General features: G+C 44.6%; 1 protein-coding gene across 1 annotated transcript in view; it reads left to right on the top strand.

Moving 5' to 3' along the window:
- inpp4b (inositol polyphosphate-4-phosphatase type II B) overlaps window positions 1-23,246 on the top strand; it is a 468,720-nt gene that overhangs the window by 62,717 nt on the left and 382,757 nt on the right. The window contains exons 3-4 of the mRNA XM_034187536.1: window positions 1,155-1,273; window positions 11,589-11,705. Coding sequence (XP_034043427.1) covers window positions 1,155-1,273; window positions 11,589-11,705 — 236 coding nt within the window. The remainder of the gene's footprint in view (window positions 1-1,154; window positions 1,274-11,588; window positions 11,706-23,246) is intronic.

The following is a 23,246-nucleotide window of genomic DNA, read 5'->3' as shown; positions in this document are numbered from 1 at the left end:
TCCTGAAAGCTCATGGATGTGGATAAAACAGACAATACCACCAGTAGTTTTGGGGGCAGTGTGAGGTCAGTCTTAAAAGACAAGTATGCAAAAAAAAGACCATTAACAGTAGAGCTGCAATGAATAATTGATCATTTAATTTTGAATCAAATAATCTGATTGCTCTGTTAGCAAACTGAATATCTTTGGGTTGTGGATGAAATAAGACGTTTGAAGTCATCATCTTGACATTGGCATTTTTTGTCACTTTATTGGACTAAACGATTATTAATTGATTAATCAACCACTGATTTCATAGATGTTTAATCATATTGGGTAATTTAAAAAACAGAGAGGAAATACGTCTTTGATTTTAGCTTGTGATTTCTTTTGTCTGATTTTTACATATTTCTTTGCTCCTCTCTGGCAGGAAATGGAATATATTTGGGTTGTGGACAAAATAAAACATTTGAAGGCATCATTTTGGGCTCTGTAAAACATTTTCCACCACAAACCCCCAAACCCTTTTCTGACATTTTATGGGCTTAACAACGAATCAATCGGTTGATTATTTTCTCAGTTTATTGATTATAAAATTGGTAGCTGCAGCCCTAATTAATAATGGCAGAAAGTTTTGACTCAATTTTTTTTTACACTCTAAGAAATGAAACACAGGGGGTTTTAAATGTAATTAATACTATTATTTTCAATATACTTGCAATTGTTAATTTTAGAGATATAAATAATAATGTTTCATTTGATTTAATTAATTTCAACTACAATATTGTTTTGCACTTAATTGACAATGTTATGTGGAAAAAGTTACCATAACTTTATCAATTAAATTCAACATTTTATTTCTTAGAGTCCAATTTTGCTGTCAAGTTTTGGTATTAGAAACCCAGGGGCCATATTTCTTCAAATCTGTGCCAATCTAAAGTTCTTGAAGTAAACATGCAATGACAGTTTCTCCATTTGAAATCTACTGATAGATTTACATTTGTAAAATGGCACAGAAATGAAAACTGAGACCCTGGCAACTGTACTTAATAATTCTGTTGAAAAATGTTGTTACCTATTGTGACTTTGTCCTTTTTTTTAATGTGGCTTAGAGATTATCTTTCCTTCTTATCTCAGCTGTCATCCTCCCTTTCTTCCATTTTCCTTTTTTGCAGCGTGTAATAATCTGGTGGCCTCTGGCAGAGATGGGAAACCGAATGCTTTGGTCCAGGTGGCAGTCATCGACCCCAACAAGCAGCACCTCATCTCTCATGCCTGCACAGAGATAGTGGAGGTAAAGACGCTCTCTTTCACACACACACGCATACACACACACCACCAGAGGTCCATCTCCCTGACCTTTGATGTTTGTTGTTTTCTTGCGTCTCTGAGTCACTGGGTCTTGCTTAGTGTTCTCTCTATCTCTGTCTGCCTACCTTTTCATCCAAATCAACAAACCAGAACAGACAATGAACCTTATCCTCCTTTGTTGTTCTGGATCTATAGGAGTTAGCACCATTTCTCATGGCATGTCATGATTCAGCATCACGAAATGTACATTAATCTATTGCTTTGTGATATTGTCACGAAAAGTGCTAAATTTTCATAATGGGAGCACAATTTTATTCTAATACATTCTGTGAGGGCTGCACGAAATTAAAAGTTAAAGGGGGGGTTCTGGGGGGTTATGATTAGGTGAAGGGGAAGGAGTAGGGTTGGGTGATGGTTAGGGGTCAGGGTAGGGTTAGTGACAGTAAGATAAAAAAAAAAGCCATGTCACGAAAATTTGAATCATTTTGTGACGGGAGCACAAACTAAACTCGTGAGACTGGGTTGGAGTTGGGGCTTTGCTGCCAGTCACATGATATTTTTGTCCCTGCCTACCCTTACCAAAAAGTAGTATATGCAAGTATGTTTCAAGTATACTTCTAGTTTACTTTTTATATACTTATCAGTACTATTTTTTGGTAAGGGTAACCATTCAGTTAGAGTAAGGGTGGAAATATGTTTGCTTTTAAACCATGTGTTCGTGAACGTAACTGTACACAGACTTGGCCCTGGATTATGCTTGTTACAGGAAGATTCCACCAGAGGGCGTATCAGCAGGCACACCAAGGTACTCGGATTACGTCGAATTTACAGATTTGTATCCTGACAAACATAGCTGCTGCTGAGCAGTTCCAATGCTGAACCATATAAATGTGGGAAATCTTGCATTTGGTTAACCTTTGAATCTCTCCATCGTTTGTTGCTGCTGATCATGCCAACACTGCCCATACTGTCCATGTGTATATTGCAGCGTGCATTATACACTTCTGAGGACTTGCACAACCGATGCATGAAAGGTATGCAGAATGCACAAAGCAGCCATCATGAGCACTCGGACACATAGTGAAACTCAAATACAGTGGCTTGCAAAAGTATTCAGCCCCTTGGTATTTCACATATTTTAATTTGTTTATGGCATTTCAAATACAAACAGTAATATAAAATGTTTTTAAATTATCTTCCTTAAACTCAAACTGAAAGTAAGTCTGTACAACCTGATATAAATTTATTGAAAATATAAAAGCCAAGATGACGGGTTGCATAAGAAATGGGCCCCTTTGGTATAATACCTGTAAATAATCAGTTTAATTGACACTTTTCTTCACATGAGTCAGTGGATGGATACATGAACATTTCCAAGTCACTAAATATGTTGTGGACTTTATTTACATCAGTTATAAAAAATACAAACAATATGGCACTCTATGGTAAATCTTTGTGGAGTAGACAGTTCTCAAAAACTGAGTGACTGTGCAAGAAGGAGAAGAGTGAGGAAAGACACCAAGACACCCAGACAACCCAGAAGAAGTTATAGGCTTCTGTGGCTGTGACTGGAGAAATTCATGTCGCCTCTCTCTCATTTAAGGTACACTACTGGTAACTGAAGAACTTATTGGGAAAACGTACAGGACAAATGAGAAAACTTTAGTGGCTTTCAAAGGGTCATCCGTCCTTGCAAAATAGAAATTTTCAGGATGTGTTACATCTGTAAACATCCTGGCCAAGGGACAGGTAAGATGGCAGTGGTGTAGTACATTTGCATTACATCCCCACTATTCCCTTGCTACTTTTATTAAGTAATACAGGAACGGTTGGGTACTGTGGACTAACTGACGTCATTTTATATTGAGTGTTTGGATGCAGGGAAAGTTTTCATGGTTGTTCACCTGTTTAATTGTTGCTTTTCTTAGCACCACCATGATAGGGTTGTTGCTACGGCAACAGCCGCACATGGTTTTTGGGCAAGCAACAGCTGCCCCATGCCACTGTATGGAGCAGATACATTGGGAGAATCTCTTGTCTTTTATTCTCTCTCTTCTTAAGTGAGACTAAAGCTTCCTAAAGCAGAAAAACACATTTATTTTCCTGCCAATTCAAAATACTTAAATTTGCATAATTGTCACTGCATTTCCACTCGTTCCTCTCCATCCTGTAAAGGGAACGTGTGTGTGTGTGTGTGCGCGCGCATGTGTGTGGGGAAAGACAGGATGTGGTGGGATACAGTATGCTTGCTCAGCCGGCTCTGCAGAAGCTGTCAGTGCTGCTGGAGTTCTGATTTCACGGACATAATGTTGAGGATTTGGAAGTATATCTGAGGATATGGACTGCTTTCAATTTCACAAAAACAGGGTATGCGCACATTTTGTGACTCGTCTTAAGGAATAGTTAGCAACCTTGATATAAGTGTTTCAGATCATCTACAATGTTTCCTGTTCTATTAAATTGTTAGCTTGTGTATTGGAATAAAATTAACATGTGTACTATTACATAATTCAGAATTTTAATTTTCTTCAGTCTGAACAGTAAGATTTATTTTGCCAGGGTGTTGCTAAAAGACAGCACACACATTAGTGACAGAAAAGTCTTCCTCTGCTCCTGACAGTAGTTTATTAGTCAGGTCCATAAGGATTTGGACAGTGGCACAATTTTGTAATTTTGTCACCGTGCAACTTTTGTACTTTGCATCACCACTAGATATAAAGAATATAGGCTCAAGTCTCCCGTGTGTCTTCTGGTAAACTGTCCTCTGTGCCATTCGACAGTGAAGCTGCATAACTGGTGGTGCAACAGACAAAAGCTGTATCGTACAGTCTTCCCAGTCACATCGCAAAAGCCTATAACTTCTTCAGCGATGTTTGTCTTATCCACATGGTCATCTGTTTTTGATAATTGCAAATGAAGACCAAGACGTATTCATTGAATTGTTGTGTTCTGTATTGTAGACCTTTTTGGTAGAATGGCCCAAGCAGAGGGTCACCCCTTTGAGTCTGGTCTGCTTAAGGTTTCTTCCTCAATATCAGAGGGGGTTTTCCTTACCACTGTCACCTGCGTGCTTGCTCTAGGGGTTGGTAAGGTTAGGGTTTATATATATATAATAAATTTTACATATTTTATTATTTCTATGTGTTAATGTTCTGTTTTGTAAAACAGAAATCTTGTAACTGTTAGAATGGTCTAAGCAGTGGTTCACTCCTTTGACTCTGGTCTGCTTGAGGTTTTTTCCTCAATATCATCACAGGGAGTTTTTCCTTACCACTGTCACCTGTGTGCTTGCTCTAGGGGTTGGTAAGGTTAGACCTTACTTGTGTGAAGCACCTTGAGGTGGCTTTGTTGTGATTTGGTGCTATATGAACTAAATAAATTGAATTGTAAGGTTCGTGGACCATCCGCTGATTGGACTAAAGAAATCTGTCTGCAAAAGCAACGATTTGTTTTCCAATTAATTCTTATATTTAGTTTGTTCAATTACTTATGGACTCTAAAAAGCCAAGGACTGTAACTCGTCAATGAATAATGTGACATTTTGTTTAACTCCTTGAATTAAAACTAAAAGTCTACTCTATGAATGCCTCATGATTGTTTCTTGTCATCTCTGTTGTGGTAGCGTACAGAGGTAAAGTACAATCACTTTCATTATCCAACTACTCACAGACCTGACTGTATGTTAAACTTTAGATTTCTGATGTCCACTAACATCTCTAAAAGGAGGAATTGTTCATGCACATGTTTTGTATGGCTTTAGTGAACATGAATTTTAGGTGTAGCCCAACAAGTTGTTCGAAAGTAGAATTAGGTGATGTAAAGCCAAGGTAGTAATAAAGACACGGTAATGCTTTATATCAGTGAGTGTCCTGAAAAGTATAGAAAATCAAAATGTGTCTTGATTTGTGTAGTATGAATTGTAAGGTAGGCCACCTGCCACTTGAGTTTCTCCTGTTTGTCACATTCTCCAGATGCCTGTTCTCAACAGCTGCCGCTGTTTGCTGGGTGCTGAAGACTTTCCCAGTCTGAATGCTCGTGCGTGAATCCTAGTCAGACGATAGCTGCATTATCTTGAATGCACATTGAGTGATATAAGGGTTTAATTTAGAATATAAACGACAGGACGTCACAGCTGCCATTGGACCTACAAGCTTATGGCTGTCACTTTTCTCACCCGTAAATCACCACCCACACAATAAAAGTACTCAAGTACAAGTACAAAACGTTCAAGCGCAAATGTTTTTTCCAGATGCAACTGATTAAAGTCAAATCTTTGCAAAAGGTTTTTAAAAGTCCATAAAAATACTATAAAATTCAGGACGTTTTCTTTGATTCCTTTTTACTTTAAAGCTACAGTGTGTAGGATTTAAGGTTATTTATTCATAGAAATAGAATAACATTCATATCAATCTGTTCATCAGTGTATAATTACCTGCAAAAATGATTCAGAATCAGAATGACTCCCCATCACCAATGTGATAACGAGAAGGGGACAAACTGACAAGGAATGACATAATGCAATCTGCAAAGTCACCATTAGATGACATTATATCCTACACACTGTACATTTAAAATGACACTGAATATTAATCTCTTTTATAGTAATAATCACAAAGGACAGAATTGACTGAATTGGGGCAGGTCAGGTCTGGGAGCATGTGCTGTGTGTTACTGTATCCATCACCGATCTTAACTACCATGTGTCCTAATTGGTATTCACCCAGGGAGATGACCAGTCCATCACTGTTTACTGGACGTATCCCTCTGTCTGCTGCAGCAGAGTGATATGTGAGGGTTTAGTCCCCCAAGCCTTGTCCATTTGATGAGGTTTTTCTCTCACAAATCAAGTAGTAGACTTCGTCTGTCTTGCTAAGTAATCACTTATTTAACAAAACAAAATCCAGGATTCTCCAGAAAGACCTAATACTCAAAACATTGTCATTAACATAGGGCACTGGTTAGCATTGGGATCTCACAACTACTGAGGAGCAGGAGAAGCACCAAAACGTCACAATCCTGCAAAGTTATCACTGCCTATATATAATGCTATATTCCATTTCTGCTGGCCACGATTCAATTATACTTAACCATAATTAAGTATGCCACACCTGTTTTTAACTCAGATGTTGCTGAAAGAATCGATGGCAAACATTATCCAAGTAGTAATAATAATATTCATAGTAATTGCTCAGTTGAACAGTTCTGTGCTCTGGCATTGTCAGTGGTCACATTACCATAGGTGTCAACCTGACTCCAGAAGGGGCAAAGACTGCAGGTTTCTTTGGAACCACCAACTCCACCAGGTGATTTCACTGATTAACAGTAGGCGGGTGGTTCCGAAGAAACCTGCAGTCTTTACCCCTTCTGGAGTCAGGTTGACACATATGCATTACATGCAACTGTGCCCGAGTCTAGCTGGACCAGGGTACAGACCACCTCTACAAGTTGGGCCAAACATGTGGCTACTTCTTGCTAACTAAATTCCTGATGTACCACATAATTCACCAAGAAAAGGCCATAGACTCTTTATCTACTTTGCACAAGACTCTTATTAGCTGTTTAGGTTGACTATGATCTGCCACAACTTAGAGTAGATCCTGGCAATTCGAAAAATGTGGAATAAAGCCCAAAAAACAGAGGAAAATGCTTTGTGACGTGTGAAATGCTTTGTGAAAAGCAAACAGACTGCAAAACAGCCCTACTGATATTCACGCTTGCATTTGAGTACCTGCAAATGTAGCACAGTTCCAGCACCAAACAGCTGGGACTGATGGAATTGAGAAGCACATTGTCATTGTGTCTCAGCTGCTGTATCTTCTACTTTGGGCACAAGACAGAATTTCTAAGTGCATAACTTGGACACATCCTTGACAGTTTGTATTTGTTTCTGCTTTAAAAAGCTGTCAGTGTCTTGCTACTTGACTAATTTACAAAGATACCCTTTCTGTGGAAATCACTGCTTTGCTTTCTGTGAGCAGGCGTTCTCAGTATGGTTTAGTAGGAGAGAGAGAGAATGGAAAACCTGGCCGATATGCCAAACACTAATATGTTCTTGGAAAATCCCACTCCTAAAACCTGGGCAGCCGATCCAGGAGCGACGCTGCTTTTGGGAATTATACAGCACATGAAATCAGGGGACAAATGGCCTTTGATGTCATGCTCATCAAGCAGAAAACCTCCTCGCTGGACAAAGTCCAAAAAGTCTAGCCTGTGTGTGTAATTACATGCGGTCAAAGGAGGATGCAATGCCAGAATGCCCCAACTACCCCCCTCCCCAATCAAACACAAACAAACACGCCCTGTAATGACCGAAATTAGCTGTTCAGCAGAGGGTTGCAACCCAGACGGACAAGTAAGACGATAGGGACAGCTGTCTCCGACAGCACATGTTGACCACTTAAATAAAAGTCCGGCTCGCTTCTCGGCGTGGACTGGGACAGGCTTCTTTCTCCCTTTAGCTCATCTTGGCCCATCGGCAGCTCGCTAAGAAGATTCAGCCGAAGCTGCCAAGCATGCTGGTGAGTCTGAATGAGGTCTATTCAGTGTGCCAGCGAGGGAGGTGTGAGGCATCCGATATGTACCCAGATTTACTGCTGAGCTCAAAGCGTTGCATTACTTCCACGCCATCTTTACTCAGTGCGGTGAGGCCGGCTGTGTGTTTTGGATGTTGGTGTACACACACCGCAAAGCTCCATGGCACCGAGAAGAGTGTTACCACGTCTAGAGAGGCTGACAGGAGAAGCAGTAAACTAGTGTTTTCTCTGTGTCAGCGAATGGGAGATTTGTGGAAGATCAGAGGGGTTAGCGGTGCAGAGAGGAGGTGGGCCTGTTTTCCTTCCACGACCGCGTGCACGCACAGTTGAACAGTTAATTCTTTTTTTGTGTGAGTGCTCATCCCCTCAGAAAGCTCTTGTTATAGCTCAGGGCTCTGCACGCTGCGTTCAGCCTTACCTGAACACGAAGGTAAGCTGATTGAGCGGCTTGTTTTTGACATTGTGGCGTTTTTTGTTTTTAGTCTCTGCCAGGCATGCGTTGACCACATTATGGCGGCCGTGTCTGTCCTCACGTGGTCCCAGGTGGTTTATGTTGTGGAGACACCCATCACAGAAGAGGAAGGAAGAGGAAGCCCACAGTGTAAACACATTGCTGTAAATTGGTTCAAGTAGATAACACCAAATGGCTAAAATGTCCTTGGGTCTGTGACAAAAAGCCTGTTGGAAATTATTTATTTATATATATTTTATATTAAAACTGAAACCATGTTTTTTTTTAGATGTACATGTGTATGAGCAGCTATGTTGCAAATAGCTGCACAGAGTATAATAGGCAGTAGTTTTTAGGGAGTTACTCACTGAAATATTTGAACCCCCCCCACATGCTGTATCATACAAGTGATAAGTGAATCAAAAACACAAAAACTCAACTTAGACATCTTGGGGGGCTGCTGATGTGCTCTGACAGGGTCTTTCACTTGTCTGCTTCTCTCAATACCACAGTGTGCCTGGCACCAACCGGTTTTAATTTTTGTTAGGACAACAACATACACACACACACATTCACACACACGTAATGAATACTGTAAAACGAGCACCTGACTTTGTGCTGTTTTTGCACCTTCTCCATAACAAATAGATTTTTGACATACGTCAGAAGCATTTGTGCTACTTGTACGCTGCACATTTTGTACCTGCTCTCAACATGAAGCCTGGTGTCCAGCTTTTATGGATACTTTCTGGTCCTCTAAGTACTTGTTCTAACAAGAATTTAGCACACATAGTATCACATGCATAAAGATCAGCGCTTTCACTGATTCAAAGTTAGGGCTCCAGCATTCCTCTGTGGAGAGAGGAGAACCTTCCAGAAGGATAACCATCTCTGCAGTAATCCACCAATCAGGCATGTATGGTAGAGTGACCAGACAGAAACCACTCCTTAGTAAAAGGCACATGGCAGCCCACCTGGAGTTTGCCAAAAAGCACCCGAAGGACTCTCAGACCATGAGAAACCAAATTCTCTGGTCTGATGAGACAAAGATTGAACTGTTTGGTGTGAATACCAGACATCATGTTTGGAGGAAACCAGGAACCATCCCTACAGTGAAGCATGGTGGTGGCAGCATCATGCTGTGGGGATGTTTTTCAGCAGCAGGAACTGGGAGACTAGTCAGGATTGAGGGAAAGATGAATACAGCAATGTACAGAGACATCCTGGATGCAAACCTGCTCCAGAGCGCTCTTGATCTTAGACTGTTCATCTTTCAGCAGGACATTGACCCAAAGCACACAGCCCAGATGTGAAAGGAGTCTCATCAGGACAACTCTGTGAACGTCCTTGAGTGGCCCAGCCAGAGCCCAGACCTGAATCTGATTGAACATCCCTGGAGAGATCTGAAAATGTCTGTGCACCGACGCTCCCCATCCAACCTGATGGCGCTTGAGAGGTGCTGCAACGAGGAATGGGCAAAACTGCCCAAAAATAGGTGCACCAAGATTGTGGTATCATATTCAAGAAGACTTGAGGCTGCCAAAGGTCCATCAACAAAGTATTGAGAAGTAAAAAGAACTTTTTTGTTGTCATTTTGGGGTGTTGCGAGTAGAATTTTGAGGAAAAAAATGACTTCATTTTGGAATAAAGCTATAACATAAAATGTGGAAAAAGTGAAGTGCTGTGAATACAATTAATTATACAATTAAAATAATACAATATGTGAGATGACAACTCGGACAAATGGTGCAAAGCTTTGATTATAAAATAAAATGAAATGCCCTCATTACTGCTTTAAGTGAGTGCATAACTATCAACAGAGACTGAACTGTGCCAACGGCAAAAGGCTGAACTCAGCCCAAACCTGTTAAAAAATTTATTTAACAAATGCCTAATTGGGCACTTATTTCATATTTTATCATTTCAATAAGATAAGATATCTTGAAGCCCCGACTTATTTTGTGATGCTCCTTACGTGAACGTTTCAGCTCACTGAAAGTTTCTCACCCCGGTGGAGCCTCAGTACATAGCACATATTTTTGCAATGAAAGTAGGATCTCTGCAGGCCAAGACAAATAGGACCATGGAATTCCAAGGTGTGTGTGTTATAGTATTATGATTTTGTAGTGGAAGTGAGGACCAAGTCTTCAGGGTCTTGGTGCTCCTCGGCTTAGTGTATGGTCAACCCAGTCTCACGGCATGTTGTGATTCAGCAGCACGAAATATACATTTATCTATTGGTTTGTCATATTGTCATCACTGGAGCGCACATTTATTCTGATTCATTCCGTGACGGGTGCACGTAATTAAAGTGCGGGGGGGGGGGGGGGGGGGTTAGGGGAAGGAGTAGGGTTAGTAATAGTGAGTTAAAAAAAAAAAAAAAAAAACCTTGGCAGGATAATCTGAATCATTTCGTGATGGGAGGACGAAAAAAAAAGTGAGACTGAGCTGGTATGGTTGTGAGACTTGGACTGTAACTAGTAATCTAATGTGACGACTGGCTGTCCTTGGTACGGTCTCTCCCCAGAGAATCCTTGGTTACAGCTGGAATGACTGTGTCAAATAATAAGCTATTTAGGGAGAGTGGCATGAGATGAAGTAGAGCATTGTGTTGGAATGTGAGCAACAACACCACAGCCATGCGATATGCATCACTGAGCATTATCCAGTAAGACCTTCAGTGCTGAGGATGTTAGTAACTGGACAAAAGCCAAGGAGTTTCTGAGTTACCCCTCGGCTGCGGCTACTTTTAGGAGGTGGGGGTGGACCAGTGGTCTGCCTGGGTAGTTGCTTCAGGACTTAAGGCACTTTGGTAGTGTGGTTGTTGTAATTGCTGTGGCACTACCGTGTGCCACATGACCTGAAAATTGGGATTAAGTGTTGACTAATACCTCACAGCCCACTACTACAACTGAAACGCATATGTTGCTTTGGCTGCTTAAATCCCATTTCTACCCTTCACTGTCCCAAACTACCTGTTAACAGTTGTTGCTCCTGGCCTGTTATCTCCTTTGGGAGACTTGTTATGCCAGTGCTCAAGGTGGACCCACTAGGGGTAGAGCTATATGATCTTTTTTGTGCTGAGGAGAGTTGACAGGGGAGGCAGAAAGACCAGGTGGAAGAGAACAAACTGAGCCCAGCTGTTGGCCCTCTCTACCCTCAAACCCCCACCTCTCCCCAATCCCTCTGGCTTCCTTCTCTTTCATCAACACATTTTCTGTTGCAGAAATACACACGAGAGTGCACACTTCCACACATCCAAGCCCACATACGGTATCTTACTCCTTTTTTGTTTTGTCCTTTTTGTCCAACAGGCCAACAAAGACCCGTTGTTTCTGACAGGAGTGACCTTCCCTTCAGAGTGTCCTGCAAGCCCAGAGACACTAGTCAAGCTAACTGTGTATGATGCAAAGGACAAGACCCAGGAATCGGTGAGCAAACAGTATTTCTGTGTGTGCAGTACTGAGCTTTAAACTTTACAAGAGTTGAAATGTCATATTGCTACAGTGGCAGAATCTCATTATGTACACTTTTATTTTTTTTATTTTGGCATCCAAACATTTGTAGCGACTGATGATCCAAGTCTGTCTCGCTGGATTTTGAAAGTAAAGGGTCTTTAATCAAGCATTTTACTCAATTGTAGGTGCCAAGTGTTGTGAAAGTGTCGTGACACGGACCCACAACAGGGGGCGGTAATGAACGGACAGTGGATAAGCCAAAAAGTAACAATTTAATGTTGTGAATCACACAACGAAGTACAGACAACAACAATATGGTGGAATGTCAATTATACACAAGGTGACGTGTGGGCAGGCTCGAAGATATAAGACGTCTGGCGATAGAAGAGCCGGATCCCACACAGCTTCCACCACCAACAGATCTGAAGAACACCGGAGCCGCCAAGCCCTGCGCCCCAGGTGGCCACTGTCTTCAGCAGTCAGACCCGGTACTGCTGGCAGAGAACAGAAACAGTATTGATGAGTGCGAGTTCGCACACTCAGTAATCCCACAGTCTGTGTTTAGTTAGGAGGGAGCACCTCCACCTCCAATCACACACTCGTGCAGCTCCTGTCTAACCACTTATCTGGTTGGGGTGTGAAGCGAAGCCGTCTCTGATCACACCAAACGCCAATCCCACAGATAACGCAAACGCCACAGGAAAACGGCTGCAAAAGAGTTCAGACTATTATTCAGTTTTAAGTCAGCAGAGAAGTTACCTGAATGGTAGCTGATTTCTCGGCGGGGAGGTGGAGTTGCAGGCCGGCCTTTATGGTGGTGGTGATGTGAATGAGTGACAGCTGTCACTCCCGGTTGCTACGACGCCCTCTCATGCTTGAAGCCCGCACTTCAAGCAGGGCGCCATCTGGTGGTGGTGGGTCAGCAGTACCTCCTCTTCAGCGGCCCACACAACAGGACCCCCCCCCCCCTCAACGGGCGCCTCCTGGCGCCCGACCAGGCTTGTCCGGGTGCCGGGTGTAGAAATTGGCCAGGAGGGCCGGGTCCAGGATGAAGCTCCTCTTCACCCAGGAGCGTTCTTTGGGTCCATATCCTTCCCAGTCCACCAAATACTGGAATCCCCGGCCCTTTTGACGAACGTCCAGGAGTCGGCGCACAGTCCAAGCCGGCTCCCCGTCGATGATCCGGGCAGGCAGCGGCGCCGGTCCAGGGGCACAGAGGGGAGAGGTGTGGCAGGGTTTGAGTCTGGAGACGTGGAATACTGGATGTATCCGCAGTGAAGCTGGCAGCTTCAGCTTCACTGCGGCTGGACTGAGGACCTTCACGATGGTGAAGGGTCCTATAAATCTGTCCTTAAGCTTCTGGGATTCCGTTTGTAGAGGTATGTCCTTTGTGGGTAACCAGACCGCCTGCCCGAGCTGGTATGCAGGGGCCGGGGAATGCCGGCGGTCTGAGCAGGGCAGAGCGGGCGGTACGCCACACCCGACGGCACTTCCTCAGATGGGCCTGGACCGATGGCACCCCGACCTCTCCCTCCACTAGCGGAAACAATGGGGGCTGGTACCCCAAACACACCTCAAACGGGGAGAGGCCAGTGGCAGATGAAACTTGGCTATTATGAGCATACTCGATCCAGGCCAGATGGTCACTCCAGGCCGTCGGGTGCGCGGAGGTCACGCAGCGGAGGGCCTGCTCCAGTTCCTGGTTCGTCCGCTCTGCCTGCCCGTTCGTCTGGGGGTGGTACCCAGACGAGAGACTGACGGTGGCCCCCAGTTCCCTGCAGAAACTCCTCCAGACCTGGGAGGAGAACTGAGGACCACGATCCGAGACAATGTCCGATGGAATCCATGCAGACGCACGACATGGTGGACCAGGAGGTCTGCAGTCTCCTGGGCCGTCGGGAGCTTCGGGAGGGCCACGAAGTGGGCCACCTTGGAGAACCGGTCCACTATCGTGAGGATGGTAGTCATGCCCTGGGACGGCGGGAGGCCCGTGACAAAGTCCAGGCCGATGTGAGACCAGGGGCGATGAGGCACGGGCAGAGGCTGGAGGAGGCCTTGGGCCTTGTGGTGGTCAGCTTTGCCCCTGGCACAGGTGGTGCAGGCCTGGACATACTCCCGGACGTTGGCTTCCATAGACGCCCACCAGAAGTGCTGCCGGACCACTGCCATGGTCCTTCGCACCCCTGGATGACAGGAGAGCTTGGAACCGTGACAGAAGTCAAGGACCGCAGCCCTGGCCTCTGGTGGGACGTACAATTTGTTCTTCGGACCTGTCCCCGGGTCCAGGCTCCGTGTCAGGGCCTCCCGGACGGTCTTCTCCACGTCCCAGGTAAGGGTGGCCACGACAGTGGACTCGGGGATGATGGTTTCAGGGGGGTCTGACAGCTCTGTCTTGACCTCCTCTTCATGCACCCGGGACAGGGCGTCAGATCGTTGGTTTTTTTGTCCCGGGGTGGTAGGTGATCCGGAAGTCAAAACGCCCAAAGAACAGCGACCAGCGGGCTTGCCTGGGGTTCAGACGCCTGGCGGTCCGAATGTACTCCAGGTTCCGATGGTTCGTGAAAACCGTAAATGGTACCGCTGCTCCCTCCAACAGGTGTCTCCACTCCTCAAGAGCCTCCTTCACCGCAAGAAGTTCCCGATTGCCGATGTCATAGTTCCTTTCAGCCGGGGTCAATCTGCGGGAAAAGTAGGCACATGGATGGAGAACCTTGTCGGACTCCCCACTCTGGGATAGCACGGCTCCTATCCCTGAGTCAGAGGCGTCCACTTCAACTACGAACTGACGATTAGGATCGGGCTGCACCAGAACCGGTGCAGTCGAGAAACGGCGTTTCAACTCCCTAAACGCGGCTTCGCACTGATCCGACCAGGTGAAGGGGACTTTTGTGGAGGTCAGGGCTGTCAGGGGGCTAACTACCTGACTGTAGCCCTTGATGAACCTCCGGTAGAAATTTGCAAAACCGAGGAACTGTTGTTGTTTCCTACGGTTTGTTGGTTGGGGCCAATCTCTCACCGCCGCGACCTTGGCCGGATCAGGGGCGACGGAGTTGGAGGAGATTATGAACCCCAGGAAGGACAAAGAAGTGCGGTGGAACTCGCACTTCTCGCCCTTCACAAACAGCCGGTTCTCCAACAACCGCTGTAGGACCTGACGTACATGCTTGACATGGGTCTCAGGATCCGGAGAAAAGATGAGTATATCGTCTAGATATACGAAGACAAACCGATGCAGGAAGTCCCGCAAGACGTCATTAACCAACGCTTGGAACGTCGCGGGCGCATTGGTGAGGCCGAACGGCATGACCAGGTACTCAAAGTGACCTAACGGGGTGTTAAATGCCGTCTTCCACTCGTCTCCCTCCCGGATCCGAACCAGGTGATAAGCATTCCTAAGATCCAATTTTGTGAATATTTGGGCTCCATGCAGGGGTGTGAACAATGAATCCAACAGGGGTAACGGGTATCGGTTGCGAACCGTGATCTCGTTCAGCCCTCTGTAATCAATGCATGGACGGAGTCCGCCGTCCTTCTTGCCCACAAAAAAGAAACCAGCACCCATCAGGGAGGTGGAGTTCCGGATCAATCCGGCAGCTAACGAGTCCTGGATGTAGGTCTCCATTGATTCGCGTTCCGGACGTGAGAGGTTGTACAGCCTGCTGGACGGGTACTCAGCGCCCGGTATCAAATCAATGGCACAATTGTACGGACGGTGTGGGGGCAGCGTGAGTGCCAGATCCTTGCTGAAGACGTCAGCAAGGTCATGGTACTCGGCTGGCACCGCCGCCAGATTGGCGGGGACTAAAACCTCCTCCTTAGCTGTCACACCGGGTGGAACCGAGGATCCTAAACACTCCCAGTGGCAGGTTTCGCTCCACTGAACCACAACCCCAGACGGCCAATCAATCCGGGGATTGTGTTTCAACACCCATGGAAAACCCAAAATCACTCGGGAGGTAGAAGGTGTTACATAAAACACAATCTCCTCCCTGTGATTCCCAGACACCACCAATGTCACTGGCTGTTTCTGGTGTGTGATTAGGGGAAGAAGGGTGCCATCTAGTGCCCGCACCGACAATGGTGACGGTAAGGCCACTAGAGGGAGCCCAACCTCCTTTGCCCATCTGCTATCCAGCAGATTCCCCTCTGACCCCAGTGCTGGGGCGTGAAGGGTTAGATCCCCGCTCAGGATCGTGACTGGGATTCGTGCAGATCTTCGGGGTTTCCCCGTGTGGGTGTTGTGACCCACCCTTAGCCCAGTCTCTAAGGACGAGTGCTGTTTTGACCGTTTGGGGCATTCTCTCTGTGTGTGCTCGGTTGAGCTGCAGAGAAAACACTCTCCACAGATCAGCCTCCTTTGTCTCTGATCTGATCGCTTTTTGGCCCTGCTCGTTTCCATAGCAACGCCAGCAGGGGGAGCTGTCGTCACGTGGAGAGCCCTGGCTGTGGAGCGTGGGGAAGTCGGCTCCCTTTCGGACCCGGGAGGAAGAGGGACGGCTTGTGCCTGGCCACGTCCCTCGTCTCGCTCCCGTCGGTGTTCTGTTAATCGGTTGTCTAACCGTATAACCAGGTCTATAAGCCCGTCTAAATCCCGCGGCTCGTCCTTCGCCACCAGGTGCTCCTTAAGGACCAGAGACAGTCCGTTTATAAAGGCGGCGTGGAGCGCAACAGCATTCCAGCCGGCTCGCGCTGCCACGATGCGGAAGTCGACTGCATACTTCGCTGCGCTCCGACGCCTCTGCCGTATCGACAGCAGCACGCTTGAAGCGGTCTCGCCTCTATGAGGGTGGTTGAACACCTGTCGGAACTCCCTCACAAACTCAGTGTAAATTGTTAGGAGCCGTGAATTCTGCTCCCAGAGCGCCGTAGCCCAGGCGCGTGCCTCTCCTCGAAGCAGATTTATAACGTAAGCCACCCGGCTAGCGTCTGACGCGTACATGACGGGACGCTGTGAAAAGACGAGCGAGCACTACATCAAGAAGTCCACGCACGTCTCCACACAGCCTCCGTACGGCTTATGTATGCTTCAGGAGAAGGTGGGGGGGTTCGTTGAACGACCAGTGGAATGTCTGTCTCTGGCATTCGGTCAGCAGGAGGTGCTGCAGCCGCGCCCTGAGCATGCGTTTCCACCTGGGCGGTGAGAGCCTCCATCCTACGATTGAGAACAATGCTCTGCTCGGTGACTAAGTCCAACCGAGCAGTAAAAGTGGTTAAGATGTGCTGCAGCACACCTAACATGCCTCCTGCTGGCGCCTGTGCACCTTGCTCTTCCATTGGCTGTTCAAGCGATGGTTGACGCCCCTCGGGATCCATGACGCTGGCCGAGAAATCCTGTTGTGAAAGTGTTGTGACCCGTCCGCACGTCTTTCATTAAAAAAATCTCCTTTAACAGTGGAATATCCGGATAAAATGCTGAAACCGACTTCTTCTGAAACTTCTCTGTTCTCTCACGACGTCCTGGATCAATAGAGCCTGAAATGTGGAGGTTTTCAGCTTGAACAGGCTGATGACGCTGCCTGAGAGCGCTGCGCGACGTCTCGCACCGTGAAAAGTCCTTAAAGCGACAGAATCACCTCAAAATCTCTCATCAGCCGTTAAAATTTTCACTGAAAACCAGCTTAATTTTTCGAACCGTGTCCACTTCGATGTGTCTCACAGGTTTAGAAAAAATTTTGATCAAACAACGCGCCAGTCTCTCAGCAACTTCTCAGACAAAGGAATTCCGACGAGGGGCTGGACGACTCCTCCCACAAGGTGTGCTCACAGGCGAATGACGTCACCGACAGGCGTGGAAAAACTCACGCATGCGCACGAGGGTTCAAGCATGTCTGACGTAAAAACATATGAATGAAATCCATATAGTTTTTGAAAAAAATAAAAAGGACCGTTACTTTATTGACAGCCCTCGTACACCATTTGGTCACAGTGTCACATCTGACATTCCCTCACAATGCTTCATCTGGGCTTCCCAAAGTAATTTATTTGAAACAGTCATTCAATACCCAGAATTTGCCAGAGATGCTTAGTGTTTAAGAGATCCATTCATCAAACAAACTACAACCATCTGCTGTTGAGCTACAAAGCCAAGTTCTCTAGAATTAACAGCTTTGGCTCTTTTATAGAAGTTGCCTCTCCGCTACTGCGGACATTGAATGTGAGATCCAACATCATATGAAATATGCGATAACTGCATTAAAATGTTTTGGAGGATGAGTTTTCAAAACTAGGACCTGATGTAACCAAAACCTTCATGTATAAGAAATATATCTTCCCCACACTTTTATATGGATCAATAACTTGTAACACTTAACAGTAGGCGCCTTAGCCTCCTCGAACACTCCCATCAATGCTGTTTGCAACATCTTGCATGTTATTTACACTGAAGCAGTCATCAACAGAACTAATCTTTTTGACCCATTCTCTCAATAGATGACAGTCAATTTCTGAAACAAGTCTTTTATGGTTAAATCAGAGGATAACAATAATCAAGATGAGGGCAGAAGAATGGCTATATTGGTGGTTTTAAAACGAGACTGAACAGATGGGAATCACCACCTTCCCTTCCTTGAATGGATCACTTTAAACAATCCAAGAGGAAACAAGTGGAATAAAAGCGAGAGAGGAAAAAGTACAAGCCATTATCTCTAGGTTTCCTTTATCTGCTGGATTGAGCTGTCGTCATGGCAGCAAGATGCTGTACGCCTAGCCAATATTGGATTCATCAGCCTGGTCTGAAACCTCAGCATAGCCGTTGATAATGAAAGTCATTCCACCTGATTGAGGCATTAGCTGTCATTTGCTGGGCATTAGCTGCAGTAATATTGAACTCCAAGCTATTTTTTTAACAACAAACTAGATTACTTGTTTTTCACTTTAGTTTCAAATGGAAACTAATTTATTGTTGCACAGTTCTGGAGAATCAGGTGCATGTGTTGTTAGCATCAACCTCATCTTCATTGGGAGAGTCATTACCTGAATCTATACTTATTCCCTGTATGAACAAATGACACTGCATGTGTGTAAAGTTCACAAATAATGCATTACCTGAAGCCTCCATCTGTCAATTATTCCTGTGGAAATCCCATATTCATCCTGTAGAAATGTCTCACGGGGTTGGTGGAGGGATCGCGATTCGGCACCAATGCCGAGAAAAAACATGGACCGGACATGTCGCCACACTTTGACCTTTAAATTTGTTACGCGTGTATTGATTTGAGCCAATGCCATTTTTGCACAAGTCAGTTGTTTTGCACAACTCCATCTAGTAGTTTTGTGGCTCTAAACTAACCTACTTACACTGATGTAGGTGGGTAGGCTGAGCTTTATTTGCGTAGCACAGTGACGTTTTGGTAATCTGGCTGATTTCAGTGTAGTTTTTGGAGTAAATTAATTTTTCCCCTCAGAATTTTACTCACAACACCCCATAATGACAACATGAAAAGTGTTTTTTTTTTTTTGCAAATGTATTAAAAATAAAAACTAAGAAATCACTTGTACATAAGTATTCACACCCTTTGCTCAATACTTTGATGCACCTTTGGCAGCAATTACAGCCACAAGTCTTCTTGAATATGATGCCACAAGCTTGGAGCACCTATCTTTGGGCAGTTTTGTTTTCTTCTTTGCAGCATCTCTCAAGGTTGGATGGGGAGCGTTGGTGCACAGCCATTTTCAGATCTCTCCAGAGATCTTCAATCGTATTCAGGTCTGGGCTCTGGCTGGGCCACTCAAGGACATTCAGAGTTGTCCTGAAGCCCCTCCTTTGATATCTTGGCTGTGTGCTTAGGGCCATTGTCTTGCTGAAAGATGAACCATCACTCCAGTCTGATGTCAAGAGCTCTCTGGAGCAGGTTTTCATCCAGGATGTGTCTGTGCATTGCTACATTAAACTTTTCCTCATCCTGTCTAGTCTCCCAGTTCCTGCCACTGAAAAACATCCCTACAGCATGATGCTGCCACCACCACGCTTCACTGTAGGGATGGTGCCTGGTTTCCTCCAAACATGACGCCTGGCATTCGTGCCAGAGTTCAGTCTTTACTTCATCAGAGCATTTTGTTTCTCATGGTCTGAGAGTCCTTCAGGTACCTTTTGGCAAACTCCAGGTGGGCTGCCATGTGCCTTTTATTGAGGAGTGGCTTCCATCTGGCCATTCTACCATACAGGCCTGATTAGAGTATTGCTGCAGAGATGGTTGTCCTGGAAACTTCTTCTCTCTCCACAGAGGAATGTTGGATCTCTGACAGAGTGACCATTGGGTTCTTGGTCAACTCCCTTAGGCCCTTCTCCCCCAGTCCCTCAGTTTAGACAGGTGGCCAGCCCTAGAAAGAGTCCTCTTGGATCTGAACTTCTTCCATTTACAGATGATGAAGGCCACTGTGCTCATTGGGACCTTCAAAGCAGCAGATTTGTTTCTGTACCCTTCCCCAGATTTGTACCTTGAGGCAATCCTGTCTCGGAGGTCTGCACACAGTTCCTTTGACTTGATGCTTGGTTTGTGATCTGACGTGCACTGTCAACTCAACTGTGGGACCTTATATGTAGACAGGTGTGTCCCTTTCTAATCATGTCCAAGCTACAGAAACAGCTCAAGGATAATCAGTGGAAACAAGATGCACCTGAGCTCAATTTTGAGCTTCATGGCAAAGGCTGTGAATACTTACGTACATGTGATTTTAGTTTTTTATTTTTAATATATCTGCAAAATAATTATTTAACTTAAAAACAGGATTAAAGCTGTTGAACTTCCCATTTAAAATCATAAAATGTTGCATTCATTTCCATTTTTGTAGCTGTAAGGACAGTCTTGTTTGTATAGCTGTGAATTCAGCCTTGAAATATAATCTGAGGTGAAAATAGGAACAGAATGGTTTCCACTGCATTGGATATTCATGTAAATAACATTCATGAGGGCAATACCCCATAAACTCATTTGTCCTCCACTTCATTTCTAGCAGTATCTTAGTGTTGTCTGCTGTTTAACCAAAGTTTTCAGCAAAATATGTGTCCTAGAAAGGTATGTTTAATTGAGAACATGCAGTCTTTTGGCAGTCTATGTTTTACAGTGCTGTGAGCTAGAGATGCTGGATCAAATATTTATTTCATTAGCGCCCTGACAATTTCAACTTTGATGGTCCTGTCCAACTCACTCTGCCTCTGTCGGATTTCTCTGGAGGACCTGTCAATCTGTCAGTAATTTCACAGGTAGATAACACCACTGGACATTTCACTCAGGCTTATGGATGAAGAAACAGCCTTACAAGACGGGTCCTGGTGAACCTGCCAAACCCTTCACAAATACCGGCACACCACCCGCCGTCCTCAAACAAACACAAACAAACATAGAAACAGAATAAATTTTTAAAAATGTTTTAAAAATGCTTCATTATACCAATTTTCTGAAGTGGAACTCATCTAGTAGTCTTGCATTTAAAGTTGGGGTAGGCAACGTGTGCCAAGACGGTGCGGGTTTTCCTTTCAACTGACTTATGTGTGAAATCACCTGCTGAGGTGATTGGTAGCAAGGAAACCCGAAGCTGTCCTTCAATGGCACTTGACTGCCTGGTCCTGATTTAGGGGTTACCACCAATATGTTGTTTTAGGTATCTGGTATCTGTGAGGCACCCGCTAACAGAATGACCAGCAGACCTACTTTATTTTTCTGTGTAATTAAATCAGAGTTGGCAGTTCAACTCCAGTCCCATTGAACTACCTGCTCTATGGCTTTGGTGTTAAACTACATACTGTATATATGGACATGGATTCAGTTCCACATGTGCCTTTTATGCTCGCTGTCTGTGTCTTTGGACAAGACAATTTATCTTCATCATCTCAGTCCTCTCAGGTGTAAATGGACACCAGCCTTGCTTGGGCAAGTAATATCTGAAAGTCTGGCATCCCATCCAGGGAGAGTCAGACTCTCATCTAGAATGCCCCAATCCAGATTTTAGCTCTGTCCTATCCTTATCAAAACCATTTAATACTGAGTATCTGTTAATACCGGGCCCCCGTATGGTACTTGTGTTGTTACAGACAAGACAGTTACACAGGGTACACTGCAATCACATTAAATTCAATCTGGTGTATAGTCTTATGACAAAGAAACAACCATTGCAGGACAGGTCCTGCTGAGTCTGCCAAACCTGTAAATAATTCCAAAGTTAATTATTCTTCCAAATATTTTAAAAATGCTTAAAAATAAACATTGGTCTTTAGAGAGCTTGTCTTGTGGTATTGCATATAGGCATTAGGTACTGGTACTGATACTTTGTTTTGGGTATCTGGTATCTGAGACTCCATAAACCAGTCACATGGACTGGTCATGACAGTCCATGTGAGGAGACCACCAGTTTTAGTATTCAGTGTAACTGAGCGCCAGTATTTACTGTTGTGTGCTTTTCAGAGTCTCTGCCAGTTGCATTTGTTCAAAATTGCATCATTGGTTAATCACTGAAAATTCACCAGTTCAGTGCCAAAATGTGAAGGTTTGTGTGTTGGGGAGCTTGACTGCAGGAACCACAACACAATCTGATGGGCAAACTGACCTCCATGTGTTGTGCTGAATGCTGTGTAAAGGTATTTGTTAAACTAATAGTTTTTTAGGATGCTTGAATGAATGAATGAATTTATGGCACACAGACTCAAAAAAAAAAAAAAAACAACTCAGAAATAGGACAATTTAACAGTGAACCTGTGTGACTGAAAGGGTGCAGAAGCAAAAGCTTATAAATTGCCACCCCTTTTACCACAAAAGTAAAATGTATACATACACACACACACACACACACATATACAATATACGCATATTTACATCAGCAAATGCCAGCAGAAACAGGATAAATTAATGCTTGCTTAACAATACATGCAGCGGTGGCCTTGGTGGCCAACACACCATGGGATTTAAAATGAAAGAAACTAAAAGCAAGCTCATTTCACACTACATCTGAAATGTTCAAAAGCAGAGACTGCTCCAAATTTCCATCATGCATATAATAAGATTGTTTCCTGCAACTAAACTGGACATGTTTGGGTAGAAAATCTGATTTTTTTTTTCTTTTAGATCTGGTGCAAAGTTTATCTGTTTATTCTCATTACATGCCCTTTTTATTCACAGATTTATAATATGATTGATAGATCATGTATTTGAGTTATTGTGTTAACAACAAGAGGCAATGTGGTGGTCATTCATTTACTGCATTTTACTGGTTACTTGCCTTGGTTTTTTTCTGTGCCTAGAAAAATGCTAGAGGAGAGTTACAAAAAAGGTGTGTGTGTGTTTTTTTGTTTTTTTTTTACCATGTCTAGATATCCATGTATGTAATTTTCCCACAAAGTTTAGTGGTAATCCACCCAGTCCTTTCAGAGCTGTCTTGCATGCTCGCACACACCATACACACACAACCCTGCTATCACAACTTTGTTGACCCACAGGAGAACAATGGCAATTGTAGTTGCAAAACTGAGGGACATCATCAGCCATCATCACCATGTCTAGACAGAGAGAGCAAACAGATGTC

The sequence above is a fragment of the Thalassophryne amazonica genome, chromosome 15, assembly GCF_902500255.1.
Source record: "Thalassophryne amazonica chromosome 15, fThaAma1.1, whole genome shotgun sequence".
NCBI lineage: Eukaryota > Metazoa > Chordata > Actinopteri > Batrachoidiformes > Batrachoididae > Thalassophryne > Thalassophryne amazonica.
This window is presented reverse-complemented; position numbering and strand designations above follow the sequence as displayed.